The 19,947-nt window shown below is 41.7% G+C and overlaps 1 protein-coding gene across 2 annotated transcripts in view; it reads left to right on the top strand.

Annotated features, from left to right (window-relative positions):
* Chd2 (chromodomain helicase DNA binding protein 2) overlaps positions 1-19,682 on the top strand; it is a 113,435-nt gene extending 93,753 nt beyond the window's left edge. For both annotated transcript variants that reach the window (XM_051206522.1, XM_051206521.1), the window contains 4 exons: positions 2,191-2,290; positions 5,430-5,643; positions 12,044-12,287; positions 16,321-19,682. In XM_051206522.1, coding sequence (XP_051062479.1) covers positions 2,191-2,290; positions 5,430-5,643; positions 12,044-12,287; positions 16,321-16,654 — 892 coding nt within the window. In that variant the 3' untranslated portion in view covers positions 16,655-19,682. The remainder of the gene's footprint in view (positions 1-2,190; positions 2,291-5,429; positions 5,644-12,043; positions 12,288-16,320) is intronic.
* The last annotated feature ends 265 nt before the right edge of the window (positions 19,683-19,947 follow it).

The following is a 19,947-nucleotide window of genomic DNA, read 5'->3' as shown; positions in this document are numbered from 1 at the left end:
TACAGTGCATTTATTTTTTATTTTTTCTATTCATCTATTTTTGTACAATGCATTTATTGCATGTGCGTTTTGATTGTGACCCATCATATGAGGCTAAGAGTGTAACATATGTCTTGGGATTTCCAAATAGGGACAATCAACCTGATATTTTGAAGAAATGATAATTTTCTAAAGCAACTATAACAATAGTCAAGATGGTGGCACAGTTTTCTAATTGAGCTACTCATGATGTTGGGGCAGGAGAATCAAAGATCAAGAACTTCATGGGGTATAGCTTGAGTTCAGGGTCAAACTGGCCAACCTTGTGAGAAAAAGGATTCCAGGCAGTAATGGCACATACCTTTAATCCCAGCATTCATGAGGCAGAGGCAGGTGCATCTCTGTGAGTTTGAGTCCAGCCTGGTCTACAAAGTAAGTTCCAGGTCAGCCAGGACTGTTACACAGAGAAACCCTGTCTCAAAAAATAAAAAAAAGGAGGTGGGGGTGGTTAGTGATGTAGCTTTGTGGTGCAGTATGTGCCTAGCATGTAGAAAGTCCTGGCTTCAGTTCACAGTACTAGAAGGGATTTTGAAAAGTTTATGCTAAGTTTATTTCCATAAACTATTTACTTTGAATCTATGTACTTCATGGTTAATGCATCTTTGTAGTCTATTTTAGTAGATTGGTTTTGAGTGAAAAGTAGGTTTTCAGAAACCTCAGACATGATGCTAATGATAATGTACCACACATCCCTGAGTACAGGGCATAGTCATTTCTGTCCTCTTAACACCGTTTGCATTGTCTTTACCAGGTGGGAGGATAGCAATAGATCATCTTGGGCTTCCTACTGTGCACTTGGATCTATTGGTTTTAAATACCCCATCACCAGCAGTTCATTAAAAATTCCTTGGTTTAAAAGTTCAGAAATAGTACAAGTTATAAGTTCCATAGAAGCTATTTATCTAACAAGCATGGAAGTAGTTTTAGAAGTTGTGTAAAGAAAGTGCCTCACAGGGCTGGAGAGATGGCTCATCAGCAAAAGTACCTGCTCTTCTTCCAGAGGACCCAAGTTCAAATCCTGAATCCACGTAGTGGCTCACGGCCATTAAGAACTCCAGACCCTCTTCTAGCCTCCACAGACACCAGACATGCACCTAGTACACACAGAGAGAGATACACTCAGACCAAACACCCATAAACATAAAATAATAAATAGAAATTAAAAAACAGAAAAGCACATGCCTGCAGAAGGATGGCCAGGGAGGCTGGCTACCTTGAACTGTGACAAGCTAAGTGGAAACACTAAATGAGCATGGTCAAAGCTTCAGCAGAAACTTGAAAGAGGATAACTAGGGCATTGGGTGTGTTTAGGACTCAGTTGCAATGTGCTCAGAAGACTGTTGTTCTTATAAGAGGCCTTAGTAAGCTAAGTGGCTCTATCTGACACTACATGGCCTAGCACAGCACAGCCATAGTGAACGTGCTTGCTGGAAAGCTTGGATGAGAAGAAACTTTTTTTCTGATTCATTGCTGCTTCCAGAGTCACTCTGTGTAAACAGCCATTGTTGTGCCATTCCTGTGCTTTACAGCAATACCATGCTAGAACAAGGAGTTACTGAGAGTTTGAAGGAAGATATGACAGGCCTTAGTGGTGACAGCTGGGAAGAAAGCATGGCAGTGATACAGGTTACCAGTTGATTGTTGGTTCCAGTGTGGGAGATGGTGGTAAAGATGGAGTGTGGGCAGAGTCCTGATGTGGGGAAGGTAAAGGAAGGCTTGTGGAACTAGGGATGTAGATCCTGCTGTAGAAGTTAGGAGTTCCCAAAACAGCCCCTATCTTAAGATTCACTGCTGGGCTCTTGACAGAAACACACAATGGTATATTACTGATGCCACTGATCTGAGGATGAACTGAAAACCTCCCATGTGCTGGGATTACAGCATGAACTTTTATACCTGGCTTAGTGCAAGGACCTGAAGAACATTTCACAATAAAATTTAGTAGCTTGCCATCCATAAAATAAAATCACTTTTTAGTCTGGACAGCAGTGTACACCTTTAATCCCAGCACTCAGGAGGCAGAGGAAGGCCAGCCTGATCTACAGAGTGAGTTCCAGGACAGCTAGGGCTACACAGAGAAACCCTGTCTTAAACAAAACAGCAAAATCACTTTTTAAATTGTATAATTTACTAGTACAATTTTTCTTTTAGGAACCTATGGATTTTTGTTTCCAAGTTTACAGAATTTGATGCACGAAAACTACATAAGTTATATAAGATGGCTCATAAGAAAAGGTCTCAAGAAGAGGAGGTAAAATACAAATCCAGTCCTAATTTATACAAATGTTTAAAAATAATTGCACATGAAATTTCCTTAGTTTTTTTGTTTTTCCCTAGGATCGTAGTGATAAATCTGTGGGGTTGTTGATGATAGATAGGCCACTGGCACTCTGACTGTGATTTACTTGTTTTCAGTACAGCCCAAACAGGGTGACAGAAACCACCACAGGTGGTTTGTCACCTGTGATCCAAACATAATTTCAAACAAAGTGATTATTGTACTAATTGTATACAGTTCCTGATATTTTCCATGAGTAGCTAGACAGTATGACTGTTGTTTTATTAGATGCATTAGAGCCAAATATAGTCTTAAAGTCCTGACAAGGATTTGTTACCCTGTGATCTGGTCACCTGGGTCATTTATTTTCTAGACCTCTTTCCTACATACATTTTTTTGTAGCTTGTAATGTCATGCACAGAAAATCTATTCCTATTCTTATATGGACATGCATTTGGTATCCATCCAGTTTCTTACATAGAAGAATCCAAATTGCTCACTTAAAGGAGTAGACATTTGCAGTGCCCAGCAGTTGTTGCCCTTTCTTATGAGTAGGGAGATAGGACGAAAAGGTGACTTGGCTTCTGCTGTAGAGTCAGTTCTGGTGCAGACAAACTCTCCTACAGATTTGCTACTTCGCCACATGGTTCATATCCAATTCAGGCACTGCAGAACAATTTTAATAATTGTTTCACTTTTATTAGTGTGTCAGACTCATAAACAAAGAGACTGTTTCTCATCTACTGTCATTTCCCAAGTGCCTACAGTTATGCCAGGACCAGCATGGACACTTAGAAGAATTTGTAATATGAACTTAATGTATTATTGACCTGGGAATTATATCCTCAAATTAGTTCATAATTTAATTTTACACTGAAGAATATAATAATGTAGTAATAGGAATAATACAGTAATTATATATTAGTGAAATTCTAAACATAATCAATTTTATATTTATATATTGTGTGTGTGTGTGTGAGAGAGAGAGAGAGAGAGAAAGAGAGAGAAGGAGAATACACAGGAGTACAAGAGTGAGCACTTACCCCATGAGGTTCATGGATAACCTGCAGGAGTCTGTGCTTTCCTCTCCTTCCATAATGTGGATCTCAGGGATCACACTCAGTTTGTTGGGCTTAGTGTTGAATGCCTTTACCCATTGGACCAGCTCACTGGCCTCTAATCATTATAAAAATTTGTGAAAGAAAAATTACAAAAGATTCCATAGAAGAATAAAATAGTCAGGAAAGGCCCTGAGATAGGAGGGAAAGTTGGGTTGAGAATCTAAAGTTGGGCACATAGTGGTGGAGGACTTTACAGAAGCTCATGAAGTTAGGTGACAATTATACCAATATCCATCTATGGGGAGTGACTTATCTTAGTCTTGTTATGGGATAGTTTATCTTGGTTAGGGTTAGCAGTGCTGTGGTAAAACACCACTAACAAAACAAAGTTGGGGAGGAAAGGGTTTATTTGGCTTATGCTTCATCAGCATTGTTCATTACAGGAACTCAGGGCAGGAACCAGGCAGGAGGGATACATAGGCCATGGAGGGGTGCTGCTTATTGGCTTGCTCCTCCTGGTTTGCTCAGCCTGTTCTCATGGAACCCAGGACTATCAGCTCAAGGACCCTCCATAGGTGGGGCCTTCCTGACACTGATCACTAATTAAGACACTGCCCCACAGGCTTGCCTACAGCCCTGTCTTGTGGAGGCTTTTCTCTATAAGGTTCCTCCTCTCAAATGACTTTGACTTGTGTGGAGCTGACATAAAACTAGCCAGCACAGTAGTTCTTTAGAATTTGTCAGAGGAGTAGAACATAGGCTTCTATGTCCAAGAGTTTAGTGTTAGTATTCAGGCATCTGTACTGGCCTGCCCTTGGAGTTCTGACAGAATATGCCCTCAGACTGAAGCCACTAAGAGCCCCCCCCCCCCCCCCGCTTCTTTGCCTTTCTTCCTCTCCTTCTCTCTCTCCCCCTCTCTCTGCCTCTCCTCTTCTGCTGCTCCTGTCCCAAGAGGCTGGTTTCCCTTCTCCCCTCCCCCCTATTCTCATTCACTTTCACCCAGTAAAAAGCCCCTCCACCCAAGCTTTGTTGCATGGTGTCTTTCTTGAACCACTTGTTTTAGATTCAGCATTTAGTGAGAGGGAATAATCAAAGGTTAAAGCAAGTCTATAATGGGAATGACTGCAGTCCAACAGTAATGGGAAGATTATGATCATGTAAGGTGGTCGTTGGTATCACATACTTTTAGTCCCAGCATTAGGGAGGCAGAGGCAGGTGATTCTCTGTGAGTTTGAGGCCAATTGGTCTACAGAGTAAGATCCAGGACAGGCTCCAAAGCAATACAGAGAAATCCTGTCTCAAAAAACAAAAACCAAACAAACAAAAAAGAAGAGTAGTAGTCAAGCATTAAATGAAATATGGTAGTATTAGACGTCATGCAGGGGAAGATACTTTCATAATGTGCTAAATGAAGAAAGGATAGAATCAGATAATATTGTGTTCTATTCTTTATACACAAAAGGCTTAGATATGGGCCAAATTATTTAATAGTCATTTCCCTTATGGTTAGATTTTAAATCACGTCACACTTGTAAAAACTTTATTTTGAAATTTTACTTGAATCAAGAGTGGGACAACTGCAGGGTCAGGTGTCTAGCTTGAGGACTTTGGTGTGGAAACTTCCCATTGGACAGGTGGTAGTTCTCTACTCTAACTAGCTTTGGAAACTTAGCAGCCACGGCTTTGTGTAGCCACGAGAGTCCTCAGAGTGCCAACTGCCTGGCCACTTATCAAGGGATAAGCTGTGTTCTCTTGGAGGGAGGGGGCTGCGCTTCTTAGTGGAGGTTGGTTTCTGCAGTAACCTAGTAGGTCAAAGTTCACAGATGGTGGGGGTGGGGGGTGAGGGGGGTTGTGTAGGGGTTGTTGAGCTGTTGGAGCTGTGGAGCTCAGTGGAGTTCGCATGTAGTTTTGGTAGTTTGGTAAGAAGTTATTAGATGGCAGCTCAAAAATGTGGAGGAACAAGATGGAACTATGTAGGGAAGTGTCTTTATTCTGCTCTCAGGAATTAAGTCTGGAGTCCTAAGCTCTTCAATCTCCTTTTACTCTGCCAGGAACAAAAGAAGAAAGATGATAACCTTGGTGGTAAGAAACCATTTCGACCAGAGGCCTCAGGCTCAAGCCGGGATTCTCTGATATCTCAGTCCCATACCTCACACAGCCTTCATCCTCAGAAGCCTCATTTGCCTGCCTCCCATGGTCCACAGATGCATGGACATCCAAGAGATAACTACAGTCACCCCAACAAGAGACACTTTAGTAATGCAGGTAGGCCACTAGATAGCTATTGAATAGGTGTCAATACTCCCTAGTCATTTCTTTTTCCAAGTACCTTTGTACTTTCCCCAAGACCTTGTCGTCTTTATCTGGGGTTTTTTTGTTTGTTTGTTTATTTGTTTAAGATTTATATATTATGTATACAGTGTTCTGTCTGCATGTATGCCTGCAGGCCAGAAGAGGATACCAGATCTGTAGATGGTTGTGAGTCACATTGTAGTTGCTGGGAATTGAACTCAGGACCTCTGGAAAGGCAGCCAGTGCTCCTAACCACTGAGCCATCTCTCCTACCCTGTACTTACTTGGTTTTTTATAAAACATGAAATAAAGATCTGGAAGATTAATGGCCACTTCTAAGTTAAGGGAACCATAGGAACCATAAAAAGGTAATGGGCAGACTTAGAGAACAGCTTATATTCTGTGTGTAAAGATGGTCACTAATTAAGAAAATGTGCTACAGGCTTGCCTGGGTGTGTAAAGTGGGTATTTAAACTGCTAATACTCAGTTGATGACAAAAAGATAACCAGATAGAAAAACTAGCACTGGACAGTCAACATTGAAGGAGCAGCCTTCAATATTCAGAATATTCAGAAACTGTCATTTGATAAAGGGTTAGCATGTTAAATAGAAGGGACTGATAAAGAAACGGGAGAAAGATCTAAATACATTCCTCAGAAGATAGTGATGAACTCTGAGACTCCCTAAATTAAGTTGTAGGCTAGACAGGGAGGGACTTTGATAGAAAGGAAGATTGTTTTAACTCAGCTTCAAGCTAGAATTTTGTGATCCATAGTCGGACAAGTTATCCCTCCCTTGCACCATGGCCACCATCACAGCTGCAAGCTGAATCACCAGAGAGGGTGCACCCATTCTTTGCTGAGTGTTGAAGATTACCTACCCATAGGGCCACACTGCATTTGGCTTTTGGAACCAACCACATAGGATGTAACAGAAACTTTCTTTATGGGCTAATATATCCAAGATGCTGCTATCTGTATCACCCTGAATCTTTTTCAGTAAACAATATAGTTTTTTTTTTTTTTTTAAATTATGATTTAACATTTTCACTGTAATAGACCCTAGCCTTAGGTCCAGTGAACATTTTCTCAGCTGCTATAGAGTTGTGCTGCTGGTGGCTCAGAGACTTTAATCTGTGGTGGCCTGTCCTTTGACTTTTAGATAGGCATATGTACCTCAATAAACCCTTTATTTCAGAGATCAGTTAGTCCCAGGTTTAATAAAGGTGTACAAATGGCCAATAGGTATATAGAAAACCACTCAGCATTATGGGCCACAGTGTGACACCATGTTACACCTTATAGTAGCTATTCTCAAAGCGACACAGTGTTGGCAAGAATATGGAGAAAAGGCCAGCCTTTACCAGTGTTTTTAGATTAATACAGCCATTATTATAAAATACAAGTAGGGATTCCTAAAAGCATTAAATATAGACCTCTCATATGGCCCACAAATTGAGTGTTTGCCTCTCTTGTTGAAGAGATATTAGAATTTAAATGTTTATTAATGCCAGATACTTATTCACAAGAGCCAGCACATGGAATCAACCTACGTGTCCATCAACAAGGAGTGATAAAGAAAATGTGGCACATGCACACAAAAGAATATTAGTTCCCATTAGAAGTGAACCTGCCACTTGTGGCAGTGTGGATAAGCCCAAGAATATTGTGTTAAGAGATAGAAGCTGGAGCAGAAAGTCAAATACTACATGATTTCTTCTGTGTTTAGAACCTAACAAAGTTGAACTTAGAGGATCAGAGAGGATCAGTGGTTAACCTGGGACTGGGGAGCTGGGAATAAGAGGTGGAGGAAATGCTGGCTAAAGGATACCATAGTTGGGAGAAAAATGTTTGAGAGATAAACTATACAAAATGGCGACTAGTTAATAGTAAGATATTAATTAGCATAATATAATTAATATAATAAAAATCATTGGGAGGTTTTAAATGTTCTTTCCACAAACACAAAAAAACATGTTCACTTACTTAGCCATTATATAGTTAACATGTATATTTGTTAATTTGAAAACTTAAAATTTAAATTTTTGAAACAAACCTTAATAAAGAAAAAGGGAAGTAGGTTGAATTAAATTTTGGAGATTTATTTAGAAAAAAAAGGAGAAATGGCCAGGCAAGGTGGCATACCCCTTTAATCCTAGCACTTGGGAAAACAAAGTCAGGTGCTTCTCTGTGAGTTCAAGGCCAGCCTGGTTTGCAATGTGTGTTCTACGATAGCCAGAAATGCATAAGAGAGAGACTCTGTCTCCAAAAATACAAAACAAGACAAAACAAAAAGAAATAAAACTCAAGGTAAGTGTGGTGGTATCTGTAGCCCTAGAACTAGAGAGGCTGAAGCAGGAGAGTCCTGAGTTCAAGGTCAGCCTGCAGAATGTATACGATTTCCTCAAGCCAGTTGATGAGTTCAGGGACAGCCAGGGCTACACAGAGAAATCCAGTCTTGAAACAACCCCCCCCCCAAAAAAAAAAAACCCAAAAAGCAGATTTCCTCAATACTTCAATATAATTGTGTGTTGTTTTTAAGACTAAGGATTGGGGGATTCATACAGAAAAGTAAAACTGCCCATATGTCAAAACGATCACCCGTGTTCATTCAGGAAGTGTTAACAAAAGTTTTCACTTGTTCTGATCAGGAGTAATTAAAAGGATAAATGCACACTAGTTATTGAGGATAGAATTTGATCTAGTCTTTTATAGAAAATAATTTGAGATCAATAATTGTATAGTCCTTCGACCACGGTCCTCTCTTGTCTGCATATCTGTTCTGTAGAAAAGCCACTGAGGGTACTTTAAATACTAATTGGCAAAAGGCTAGAAGAACTTGAATGTCCACTAGTTAGCAGAATGGTAAAATGAGTATTAGGACATCTGTACCCGATACCATCCACCAGTACAAAGACTTGGGAAGCTAAGGCAGGAGTACCAGCTGCTCTTCCAGAGGACCTTTTTCAGTTCCCAGTACCCACATGGTGACTCACAGCCATCTGCAATTTCAGTCCTAGAGAATCTAATTTCCTCTTCTGGCCTTTATAGGCACTGTGTGCATGTGGTGCACAGACATCCACCCTGGTAAAAACTCTCAAAATCAAAAAAATGAAAAGTCCATGAGGAAAATAATAATAATAATAATAACCAAACAATAATCATGTTGTATTAAAAAAAAAATCATGTTTGCTGGGCAGTGGTGGCACATGCCTTTAATCCTAGCATTTGGGAGGCAGAGGCCGGCGGATCTCTGTGAGTTCAAGACCAGCCTGTTCTATAAGAGTGAGTTCCAGGACAGGCTCTAAAGCCACAGAGAAACCTTTCTGTCTCAAAAACAAAACAAAACAAAATCTGTGCTTATATTTTTAAATTTACTGAGGTGAAATTGCTACAACATAAAGGGAAGCAGTTGTAGTTGCACCATCCAGTAGTATTTGTACATTAAACATTCTGCCTCCTTCCTCAATTTCTATCACTTCAGATAGAACTGCTATCTTTCTAGCTATCTGTATTTTACTCCTGTAAATTAACTTATTCTGAATACTTCATGTCAGTGAATGTACATATGCTAACTGTTGTGACTGACTTAGCAAAATGATTTCAGAGTTCATCTTAAATCTAGTGTAAATCAATACTTAATTCCTTTTTATGGAAAGGGAGTATTCCACTCAATAGATAATACCATCCTTTTTCATTCATCGATGGACATTAATTTCTCCTTTTATTGTTAGGAATAGTACTAATATAAACATTTATGTCTATCTAAACCCAATACAAAACAATATTCGATGAGGACAAATATCAAGTATTATTCAGGAGAAAGAAAAGGTAAAAAACCTACACAAAATTAGAATTACAACCAACAAGAACACCATCAAGCAAAAAACATACACTAAATGTTCAGGCTATAGGTAAATAGTAGAGATTATTCCAACAGATGTCCTATCCTGAGGAGTCTGAGTCTTGTACCTAAAATGTCTTAGCTAAGATATGAGAGGATAATAGCTGTGACTATCTATCTTTATTTAGCTCCATCAAAGACCTGAGAAGGAAAATAATACTAACTGAGTAAGCAGGAAGTGTAAGTGGTTGACTTCCAAAAAGTTCAAGAAATGACAGAAACATCTGGCTACCTGGACAGTCACCCAAGGTCTCACAGTAACTTTGGGGCAATAGACCATTTTCAGAAGCAGGAAGATTCAAAACACTGTCTTACCTGTCTTGGCAAGGTTTAGCAATCACTTTAGCTTGTATCCTGCTTGTTGGGTTTGGACAGCATGCCTACTGTCAGTCAGCAGACGAGGCAAGAGCATTTCTTTGCCCAATAGGTCAGACTTGCCAAGAAGAAAATAAAACTCCAAATGAAGTGTCTCTAGTGTGCCAAAATGTAATGGATGATTGTAAGAGCCCACAAGAATCCAGAATAAATGGAAGTCAGGTATTTATTGGGGAATCACTTGCGAATGACAAGGTAGAGAAACACCAGGTCTTCTTCCTGGAGGCGCTAGAAGCTGTGATCTGTACTATGTACTATGACCACCACAAGAGAGAGAGAGAGAGAGAGAGAGAGAGAGAGAGAGAGAGAGAGAGAGAGAGAGAGCGCTTCTGCCCCCTCCCCCATTTCATGTAGCACCTGAAACCACACCTTAATGGGCAAATACCCCAAAGATGATTGGCTGAATGAGTTTCTACAACATGAATCCATATATTTGCTGGAATAACTAATTGTATTGCTTTAGCTGGGTACATGGGTTAGGATTGCTGGTTACAGTCCTGAGGAACTAAGGACTGCCTCCCTTAAACATACTTTAATTACTTGTATGATTTCATACAAGTCTGGCCATTATATGCTATTGTCTTAGATTAGTGGGAATAGAAGGAAGACTGAATTTATTGATTATTCATTCTTTATTGCTTCACTAGTTAAAATAAGCAAAAATTATTTTTAGAGACAAAAAGATAAAAGGAAAAATATAAAACAAGAGTTAAAGCATTTACAAAGTATAGAAGCATAATATAAGATTTATTTTACAGATTCAATTTTCCTACAGTCATCAAGATGAAGTACATTTCTTTCTGAACTTTAATTCTAGAATTCCATTTGCACACACATATACACATAGTGGATTTCGTGTTTAAGACTACATAACAAGGTATTATTATTTACATCTCCTGTAAATTTTTATATACTAAAATTATGTCTGGGGCTGGAGAAATAGCTCAGGGGTTAAGAGCACTGGCTGCTCTTCCAGAGGACTGGGGTTCAGTACAACAGATTATGTGTGCTTTAGACTTTTGCAATAACTTCAAGAGTTTTTAAAAAAGAAAATTTATTTTTCATTTCTCTTACATCATTCTCTCTTACTTCAATGTGGCATGCACACCTTTAATCCTAGCACTTGTGAGACAGGTAGACCAATGTGAGTTCAAGGCCAGTCTGGTTTCTACATAGTTCTAGGCTAGCCAAAGCTTTACTAAAAAAATACTAAATTAATTGCTGTTACTCAGGGATCTATCTATTTATTTATTTATTTTTCATTTTATGTGTTTTGTTCGCATGTATGCCTGTGTGCCATGTCCATGCTTTGAGCAGGTCCTCAAAGCCCCTAGAATTGGAGTTATAGATGGTTGTGAGCCTCCATGTGGATGTTGGGAATTGAACTGGGTCCTTGTAAGAGCAGTCAGTGCTCTTAAGCACTGAGTCATCTCTCTAGCCTCAGTTACAGTTATTTAGAACTCATTGCTCATTAACTTCCTCACTGTCAAAACCATTTCTTTGTGTTATTTCTCATTATATGCTTTTTTTCTTTTGACTCTTAGTCACATGTTCTTTGGTTATTTTTCCCCTAGTAGGTGGCATGTTGCCTTAAAACTTGTTGAAGCTTTAGCTGTTGTTCCTAGATGAGGAGGTGGTGCCCTGGCTTACCTATCCTGGGCTCAGCCTTTCAAGTACTCCTTGTGGCTTAAGGAAGAAAGGTCTTTACTTAAAGAGGCTTTCAGAAGCTGGGCACAACTTGTATCATGGTTGAAGCACCTTCAGCTGTGTAGGTGAGGAGGGCATTACTGTGAAATAGCAGTATCACTTTCCAAATCCCCTTTGGGGTTCTTGAGTGCATCTCATTTCAGGGGTCTGCTGCACATCAGGGCAAGCAAGAATGAAGCATGTGAGCCGTAGTTTAGAAGATCTTAGAAGGGAGAGAGGTGATAGATTTTCTTTTGCCTTAGAAGTTGTTGGCAGTACAGAAAACGTTAGGACTCATTCATTACTTTAGCGATAAAGCTGAGGAGGCAGTGATTGTCTCTTCTAACATGTCAGCCTTAAGTAAATTCTGCCATGTGCTGTAGTTATGAAGCAATTCTCTTCTTGCAGATCGAGGAGACTGGCAGAGGGAAAGAAAGTTCAACTATGGCGGTGGTAACAATGCCCCCTGGGGCAGTGACCGGCACCATCAATATGAGCAGCACTGGTATAAGGATCACCATTATGGTGACCGGAGACATATGGATGCCCACCGTTCTGGAAGCTACCGACCTAACAACATGTCCAGAAAGAGACAGTATGAGCAGTACAGCAGTGACCGAGACCACCGGGGACACAGAGACTATTATGACAGGTGTGTAGATAAAGTGAAAGGCCAGGTACTGACCTGAGCGGATCTGCTTGTGGGAGGAAGGGGATGCTTATACAGGTTTGTCTGTCTACTGTCTACTGCATACTGAGCATCTTGCGTGTATCAGTTATAAATCCCATATCCCTGCTATCAGGATAGCTTTGGGATGCTAGAAGGGAGGATGTTTTGTAGCTTTATTTCTTACTTTATGTGTATGAGTGTTTTCACCCACATGTGCATATGTGGGCCTGGTACCTCAGGAGCTCAAAGAGTGTGTTGATCTCTAGATCTGGGGTATAGAAGATTGTGAGCTGCCGTGTGTGTGTTGGGAGCTGAATCCAGGTTCTCTTCACAGGCAGCAAGTGCTCTTAACACCAGAGCCATCTTCCTAGGCCAGCCCCCCCTTAAAAAAGTATTACTTTGTTCTTGGAGAATTTTATGCATGCATATAATATGTGATTTTGGTCATTTCACCACATTACTCTCTCTCATCCCTCTCTGCACCCTGCTGTGACCCTTCTTCTATCAGGCCTCCCTTCTGCCCTGATGTCTTTTGTTGTGATCCCATGAGCTTTCTTCTAGCTGCTGCATGAGTGAGGTTGGGTGTTATTTATAGCATGGGCAACTTGTGAGTGGCTGCATCACTGGAAAAGTATGACACTGCTCTCCCAGAAACTTTTTTGTGTTTTTATTTTTAAATTTTAGCATATAATGTGGTTGATACCTTCATATACCATCATGGCATTTTTCTTTTTCTTTTCTTTCTTTTTTTTTGTGATTCTCCTTACCCTGGTCTCTCCATCTATCCTTGTTTTCCCCTTGTAACTTCCTCTCAGATGCTTTTCCTCTTCCATGTCCCATGTGTCTTTTCAACCCCATGTCCCCATATTTGCTTGTCACCTAATATATCCTCTCTTGGTTTTCTTTCTAGATTTGTAGGTTTTTCCTGTGCTTAAACCTGTTTACATATACACATGTGTACATCATAGGCTAGAATCCACGTGTGAGGGAGGACATTTGGTTCTCATCTTTGTGAGTTTGAGTTGCATTGTATAGTATACTTTCCAGATCCATCCATGTTCTTGCAGATTTCAGAGAGGCAGTGTTAGGAGGATCTCTGACACTTAACTAGCCAGCCAGACTAGCCTAGTCAGTGAGCTACAGGTCTCAGGGCGAGATCTTATCTCAAAAAACAAGGTCAGGACCGTGAGACGTTTAACTGGTAAAGGTGTTCACAGCCAAGCCGGATGACCTGAGTTTAGTCTGCACACATATGGTGGCATGTATGTTCATTCACATGTGCACACAAGCACACAAAATTATGAATGTAATGGTATTTCTTTAAAGGCTGAGTGGTGCCTGAGGTATGATAGCTGAGGCTGGCCTCTGGCCTCTGGTCACTACCCTGATGTTCATACACACCTGAACATGTCACCTGAACATGTGCCACACATACCCACACATGTGAACACACACATAATAATGTCCACACAAACCCACACCTGTGAACACACGCATAATAGTGTCCACAGTACTCACACACGTGAATACACACCTGAACATGTGTCCACACATACCCACACCTATGAACACACACCTGAACATGTGTCCACACATGCTCACACATGTGAAGACACACATAATATAGTAGTCAACAGTAGTAGTTCCTAATGTGACCCTCAGCCTTATCAGGCAGCAGGAATTCTGAGGTGGGTAAGAGCCTGTGGTCCTTGCTTACCTGGATCCAGTAATTGAAGTTAGAGCCTTTTGAAGTTGTATCTTCTTTTCAGCCATACAGTGCCATTAGTAGGGTGATAAGCCAATTTCAGATTGTGAGTTGACATGTATGGGAAGAACACTATGTTTTGCCAGATTTTAATTCAGAATCTGGCTATTGATTAAACTTCATAGCAACTGTGGTCTTCCCACATATGCACAGGAACACACACACACACCCTTATCTGTCTTGACATCAATTATTTGTTCCTTTGACTTCTTGGGTTTATTCATCCTTTTCTTCAGACTGAAATAGTCTTTCTACTATCCTTGGCTAAGGCTTGCTTGTGGTCACAAATTCCTTCAGTATAGGGGTTCTCAACCTGTGGATCACAACTCCTTTGAGGGACTAGTAACCTTTTCACAGAGATCCACCTGCTTCTGCCTCCTGAGTGCTGGGATTAAAGGCTGGGATTGCCTGGATTTTAAAGATTTATATTTACTTTTATTTATGTATAGGTGTTGTATGTGTCTGTATGTGGGTATATGTATTTATGAGTGTAGGTGTCCAAGGAGGCAAGAGGAATTGGATCCCCCTGAAAGTGAAGTGGGGTTATAGATGTTTGGGAGCCTCTTGACAAGAAGCTAAGACCTGAACTTGGGTCCTCCAGAAGAGCAGCCAAGTGGTCTTAACCACTGAGTCCTTTCTCCAGCCCCACTTCTTCAATTTTAATAGATTGTTTTGCTGGGTATAATGGTCTGGTTAACAGTTGTGGTCTTTCAGGACTTGGGGGTATTTCTCCAGGCCCTTTTGCTTTAAAGTTTCTGTCAGTATTACTCTACTAAAGTCATAGACCTGCCTATACAGGCAACTTGGATTTTCTTTGTTGCAATTTTAAATATCCTTTATTCTATATTTTTATGTTTTAACTATAATATGCCATGGCTGACTTTTATTTTTTCCTCTTTTCTTTTTCTTGTCTTGCTTATTTGATATTCTCTAGGTCTCTTGTACCTGAATGGGCATCTTTTTCTCTAGGTTTGGGGAACTTTCTTCTGATTTTACTGAAGATATTTTCTATTCCTTCTCTATAGTATTCCCCTTTGTGCCATAATTTTACCCTTTCTGCTGTGGTGGTTTTTCACTGAGGAATTTAATTGGCTTGTCGAGGTCATTTCCAGTATCATTTCAGTTCGGGGTTCCTTCAACAATTCTAACTCCATTTTCATCTTTTGGATTGGCTTTCTCATTCCATTCATCTTTGTCTGAGTTGTTTGCCCATAGTGAAATCATTCTTAAATTTTTTTTTCTTCTTCTTCTAGGTTGTTTTCATTAGGAACCATTACTATAGATTTGTGTTTTTTGGAGACATGTTGCTTATTTATTTTTGTATGTTTTGGGTTTTTGTTGTTGTTATAGCTGTGTTGGGGTGTGTCTGTCTGTAGTTTGGTTTTGGTTGAGTTTTTCTTTTTTATTCAAGTCACCTTCTTTTAGTAGAGGAATTCCCATTGCTCAGGATTCACAGCAGGATTGAGAGTGAAGTATCCCATCTTTGTCTTGTATTTGATGTGGCAGCCTCCATTTTAGGACTTTTGCTTGTGTGCTATAACTGGTGCCTTCAGTCTTGGTCAGGAGTTTGGAACAAGTTTCCTCTGGCAGTGTGGATTGGTCCTGGCTCTAAAGACCAGATAGGACAACTGGAGGGTTCCAGTCAGGCAGCTGGTAGGGAACTGGGTCTTTGGGTCATGTGGAATATGAATGTCCCTGGTGGGGAGTGGCTTGGGAGCTGGTGAGTTTGGAGAGAAAGGGGGCCAGGAAGAGTTGGCAGTCCTTGGCAAGCAGCTGCCAGGCTTAGGCACCTCATATGGTGAGGTTCTAGGTGTGTAGGTAAGGCTGCCTTATGTGTAGTGGCTAGAGAGTCCCTGGTGGGTGAAGTCAGTGTATAAAATAATTTTAGACAATCTTAATGCTGAATATCTAGGTTGATTCTGGGTTTTGCTGCTATTAGTAATTTACAAATAGTTTCTGTATATTTTTTTTGTCCTGAGTATGTTGAAGACGTGTGCTAGAGATGTGTTTTCCTGATGGGAGAGTGAGTTTGCAAAGCTGTTGGTGATTATCCACGTGTGTCCACATGTTACTACAGCTCTGGAGAGTGTATGTGATGTCATAGGATGCTTTTTACCAATATGTATGAAACAACTGACAGTTTCCAGTGTGTGTGTGTGTGTGTGTGTGTGTGTAAATGCCAGCAGAAGATAGAGAGGTGTTAAGAATCTGGTTTTCGTCTTTCACCTGATCCTTGCATCTCTCTTTCAGGCACCATCATGACTCTAAGCGGAGGAGATCAGATGATTTTAGGCCCCAGAATTACCACCAGCAGGATTTCCGACGAATGTCTGACCACCGACCCACGATGGGTTACCACGGCCAGGGACCCTCAGACCATTACCGCTCTTTCCACACAGACAAGTTGGGGGAATATAAACAGCCCCTGCCCTCATTGCACACTGCAGTCTCAGACCCTCGCTCACCCCCTTCCCAGAAATCTCCCCATGATTCCAAGTCACCCTTGGATCACAGATCTCCTTTGGAGAGATCACTAGAACAGAAAAACAACCCAGATTATAACTGGAATGTTCGGAAAACATAAAGGACAATTCCGAAAGGGGAGAGATTGCAGGAGTCATCAAGCACTTGGACGTTTTGGTCTGGTCCAGCAGTGGCCAGTGATCAGGCTGGTGAGCAGAGTTTTGGGATTCGCTGCTGCTGAACCACTAACTGGCGGCTGAAGGAGCACTTGAAGGAGTCGGAGGCCTTCGTCTGCTGCTTTGGTTTGGTCTCCTCCACTCCTGCACTTTGGCACCCATCCCATCCTAGCCTGCTGTGGCCTCCCCCCTCCGTGGGTGCTAGGAGGAAGAGGTGACTTTATGTACCAGCTTCATTGGGCTGCTTCCCCTGTGAAGGGATGGGGATCTTGAGAGTCAATGAATGTTATATTCAGCATGAGTAACCAGGGCAAGGACCTGCTGGACAGTGTATGATTGGTTCACTATGACATGAGGGATGCTGCTGATGGGAAGTGGGAGGTCACAGGGCGGGTGTCACACTGCAAGACTTGAAAGGGGAGCCTGTATACCCTTCAGATGTGTTCTTGGGAGAAACGATACACTTGGTCTCATTACATGAAATGAGGTGGGAAACAGGAAACAACTTCCACCATGGCCTCCTGCCTGCCAACACTAATTTTTCCCGTACTATCTTTGTACATTTCAAAGGTTTGATCTTCTGGGGGAGTCCGTTTTCCCTCTTTGTCAGGGAAAGTTGGATCCCTCTGGCTGATTTTAGAGTACTGTGACTCTGGCATCGTCGATGCCAGCATGGGAGTTTGGTGTCATTGATGCCGGTGTGGGTCTTACTTGTTTGGGGAGTGGGCTATGTGGGTGTAGTGGTAGAGATGGGGGTGGGGTAGTATAACCAGGAAATAGGAATCCCTGGTGGGTTTCTGTTTCCTGTGCTGAGAAGGAAAGCCCCAGGTCCTGGAGATGGAAATGGAGGTGGCTTGCTGAGATGCCGGCTGGTGAGCCCAATTGCAGATGGCAGGGGATTCCTAATGTGGCATTGGTAGCGCCAGCCAGCAAGCAGGGAGCTTTCAGTATTGGAATGGGTCAGTGAATGTAGTTGCATTTTGGTTCCTTTACACAGCTTGAAGAGGCAGGCTATACAGACCCAAACATCTTGACAGTGAAGGTGCAATCAGGTGACAATAGCAACCTGAGGTTGTTATTTTTCCATTGCCAGATGGGATTCGGTAGAATCAAACCTTGTTTCTTTAAGATCTATAGAGTATAAACCTCCGTTAGTTTTTCCCCAAATCCCAAGCATCCACGACTAGGGTAGCTGAACTGTAAGATGTCAGGAAGCCTGTTAGGATCAGATTGGATTGGGTTAGGGGGATGGGCACTGATGGGTTTGCATCATTGAATGGCTTTTCTCAGTGTATGGATAACTGGGTCGGGCCTTTGGTTTTACTCAACTTTCATTATAGCTTGCCAGTATTGTTAGGCTAGCCAAAGCCTTTCTAGATGGAGACAGGAAAAGTGACTTGAACATATGGTATGGTGTACCTCTGTAAGAGTCCAGGCTCATTCTGAGTTGATGAAAAGTCTTGTTTTGGATATACATAGGATTTGACTCTCTGAACTCCCTTGGGGATGGTGTAGGCAGTACTATTAATGACTTTCCCATGACAAGCTTGAGTTGTGTCCTTGAGTGCATCATCTGGTCATGGCATGGCCTTGGTGGGCCATTGCTTCTGCTACTTAGAGCCATGGAGCAGGCTGTGCTGAGTCAGCCCCTGCAGCTAGTGCTCAGTAGACCATCACCTTCTTGACTTCCATGGCACCAGGGCCCTTATCCTGACCATGTGCATGTATGACTTGCGTAGAGCCCACTGACTTCACTCGAGTTCCCTGGCCGTAGTGTCCTGCCTGGTGGCCTGCCATGACTCCTCAGGTGAAGGCTGAAAGTCAGGTCTACTTTGGCCATACAGTGAGAAGTAAACCATAGATGGAGCTTCTTGCTGATGACATCGACACTAATTTGTCTGGCTTGCTGGGCTCTTTGGTACTGGGGGTGTGGCAAGAACAGGAGGCTTCCTGTGGAAGGTGGAAGCCTTGCCTTTCCATACTTACCCAGGTCTGTCTTTCTTTCAACTTGGTAGAAGTTACAAGTTATTCTCAAAGACTTCTCATCATGAGGAAAAAGGAACTTCCTTTTGTTCACATTCAGGACTAAAGTGCCATAAAATGTAGCAAAAGGCAATATTGGCCAGATCAGTGTTACATTGATTCTAAGATGACAGTATCTCCCATCAAACATTGGATTTAGGTGTTGAAGTGTATTTGAAGAGTGGGTTGGGAGAAAGGAGGCATCCTTCTTGCTTTAAACCAGTCTGTGCATTATGTGCTTACAACAGGAATTTGCACAGCTGGGAGAAGCTGCCAGTGGAGTTGTGTTTGAACCTAGCTTTGGGCAGCTTATTGTTGAGGAAATGGCAGGACTTGAGGAAAGAGTGAGGGTTGTCAAGGCCTGAGGTACTGTGATGCACTGTGACCCTAGAATAGGAAGGTGAAGTCTCTGCTGTCCTCATTGGTCAGCCTGCAGGAGCCCAATCTTGTGGTCCTTCCTTGGACTCTGTGTAGTCATTCCTTAAGCCCCGCAAAGGGAACGCAAACATTTCTCATTGTGCTGCTGGTGTCTGACCTGGTGTGGCTGCAGCTGCATCAGGCTTTGCAGAGTCAAGTGTTCACACACAGCAACACTGAAATCCTATAGACCAAAACCCACTTGTCAGCAGGAGCTGTGTCTGGGCCCAGCACCTGTGGTCTTCTAGCTCACTTGAGACCAGCTGTGTTGGGTGAAGAGAGCCATGCCAAGGGTCCAGGCTGCTTTAGTCCATCTGTGCCCTACCCATTTGGGGACAGGTGGTTTTTCTTGTAAACTTGTGGACTTTTGAAACCTGTTGACTAAACAGTAATTAATTTATATTTGTGAAAAATGCCACTGTCCTAGTGATTTCTGATGTAAATAATGTTGTTTATATAGTATGTATTAAATTTTCCTACATTGTAAAACTGCTGTACTTTTGATTCTTGTATATTAAAAAGCATTACTAAGCATTTTTAGAATCGGGCTAACCAGTTGCATTACATTCTGGTGTGAGGCAAATGCCTTAAAGATATTCCTCTGTCTCCTTTCCTTGCTGGTGGCACAGCCATGTGTCCAAGCTTGTATACAGCTTCGTTCATGGGAGTTTTTAAGTTGCAGTTTTGTTCTTCTTTCCCTGAAAATCTCCAGGCCACAGCCCACAACTGTGCACTTCATGAGATGGCATGCAGCTATTAAAGCTGGTACTCATGCAGGACTACCCTGAGCTTCTCTGGG

Source organism: Phodopus roborovskii, unplaced genomic scaffold, assembly GCF_943737965.1.
Source record: "Phodopus roborovskii unplaced genomic scaffold, PHOROB, whole genome shotgun sequence".
Lineage (NCBI taxonomy): Eukaryota > Metazoa > Chordata > Mammalia > Rodentia > Cricetidae > Phodopus > Phodopus roborovskii.
Note: the sequence above shows the minus strand (reverse complement) of the source record. Positions and strands in the feature narration are given on the sequence as shown.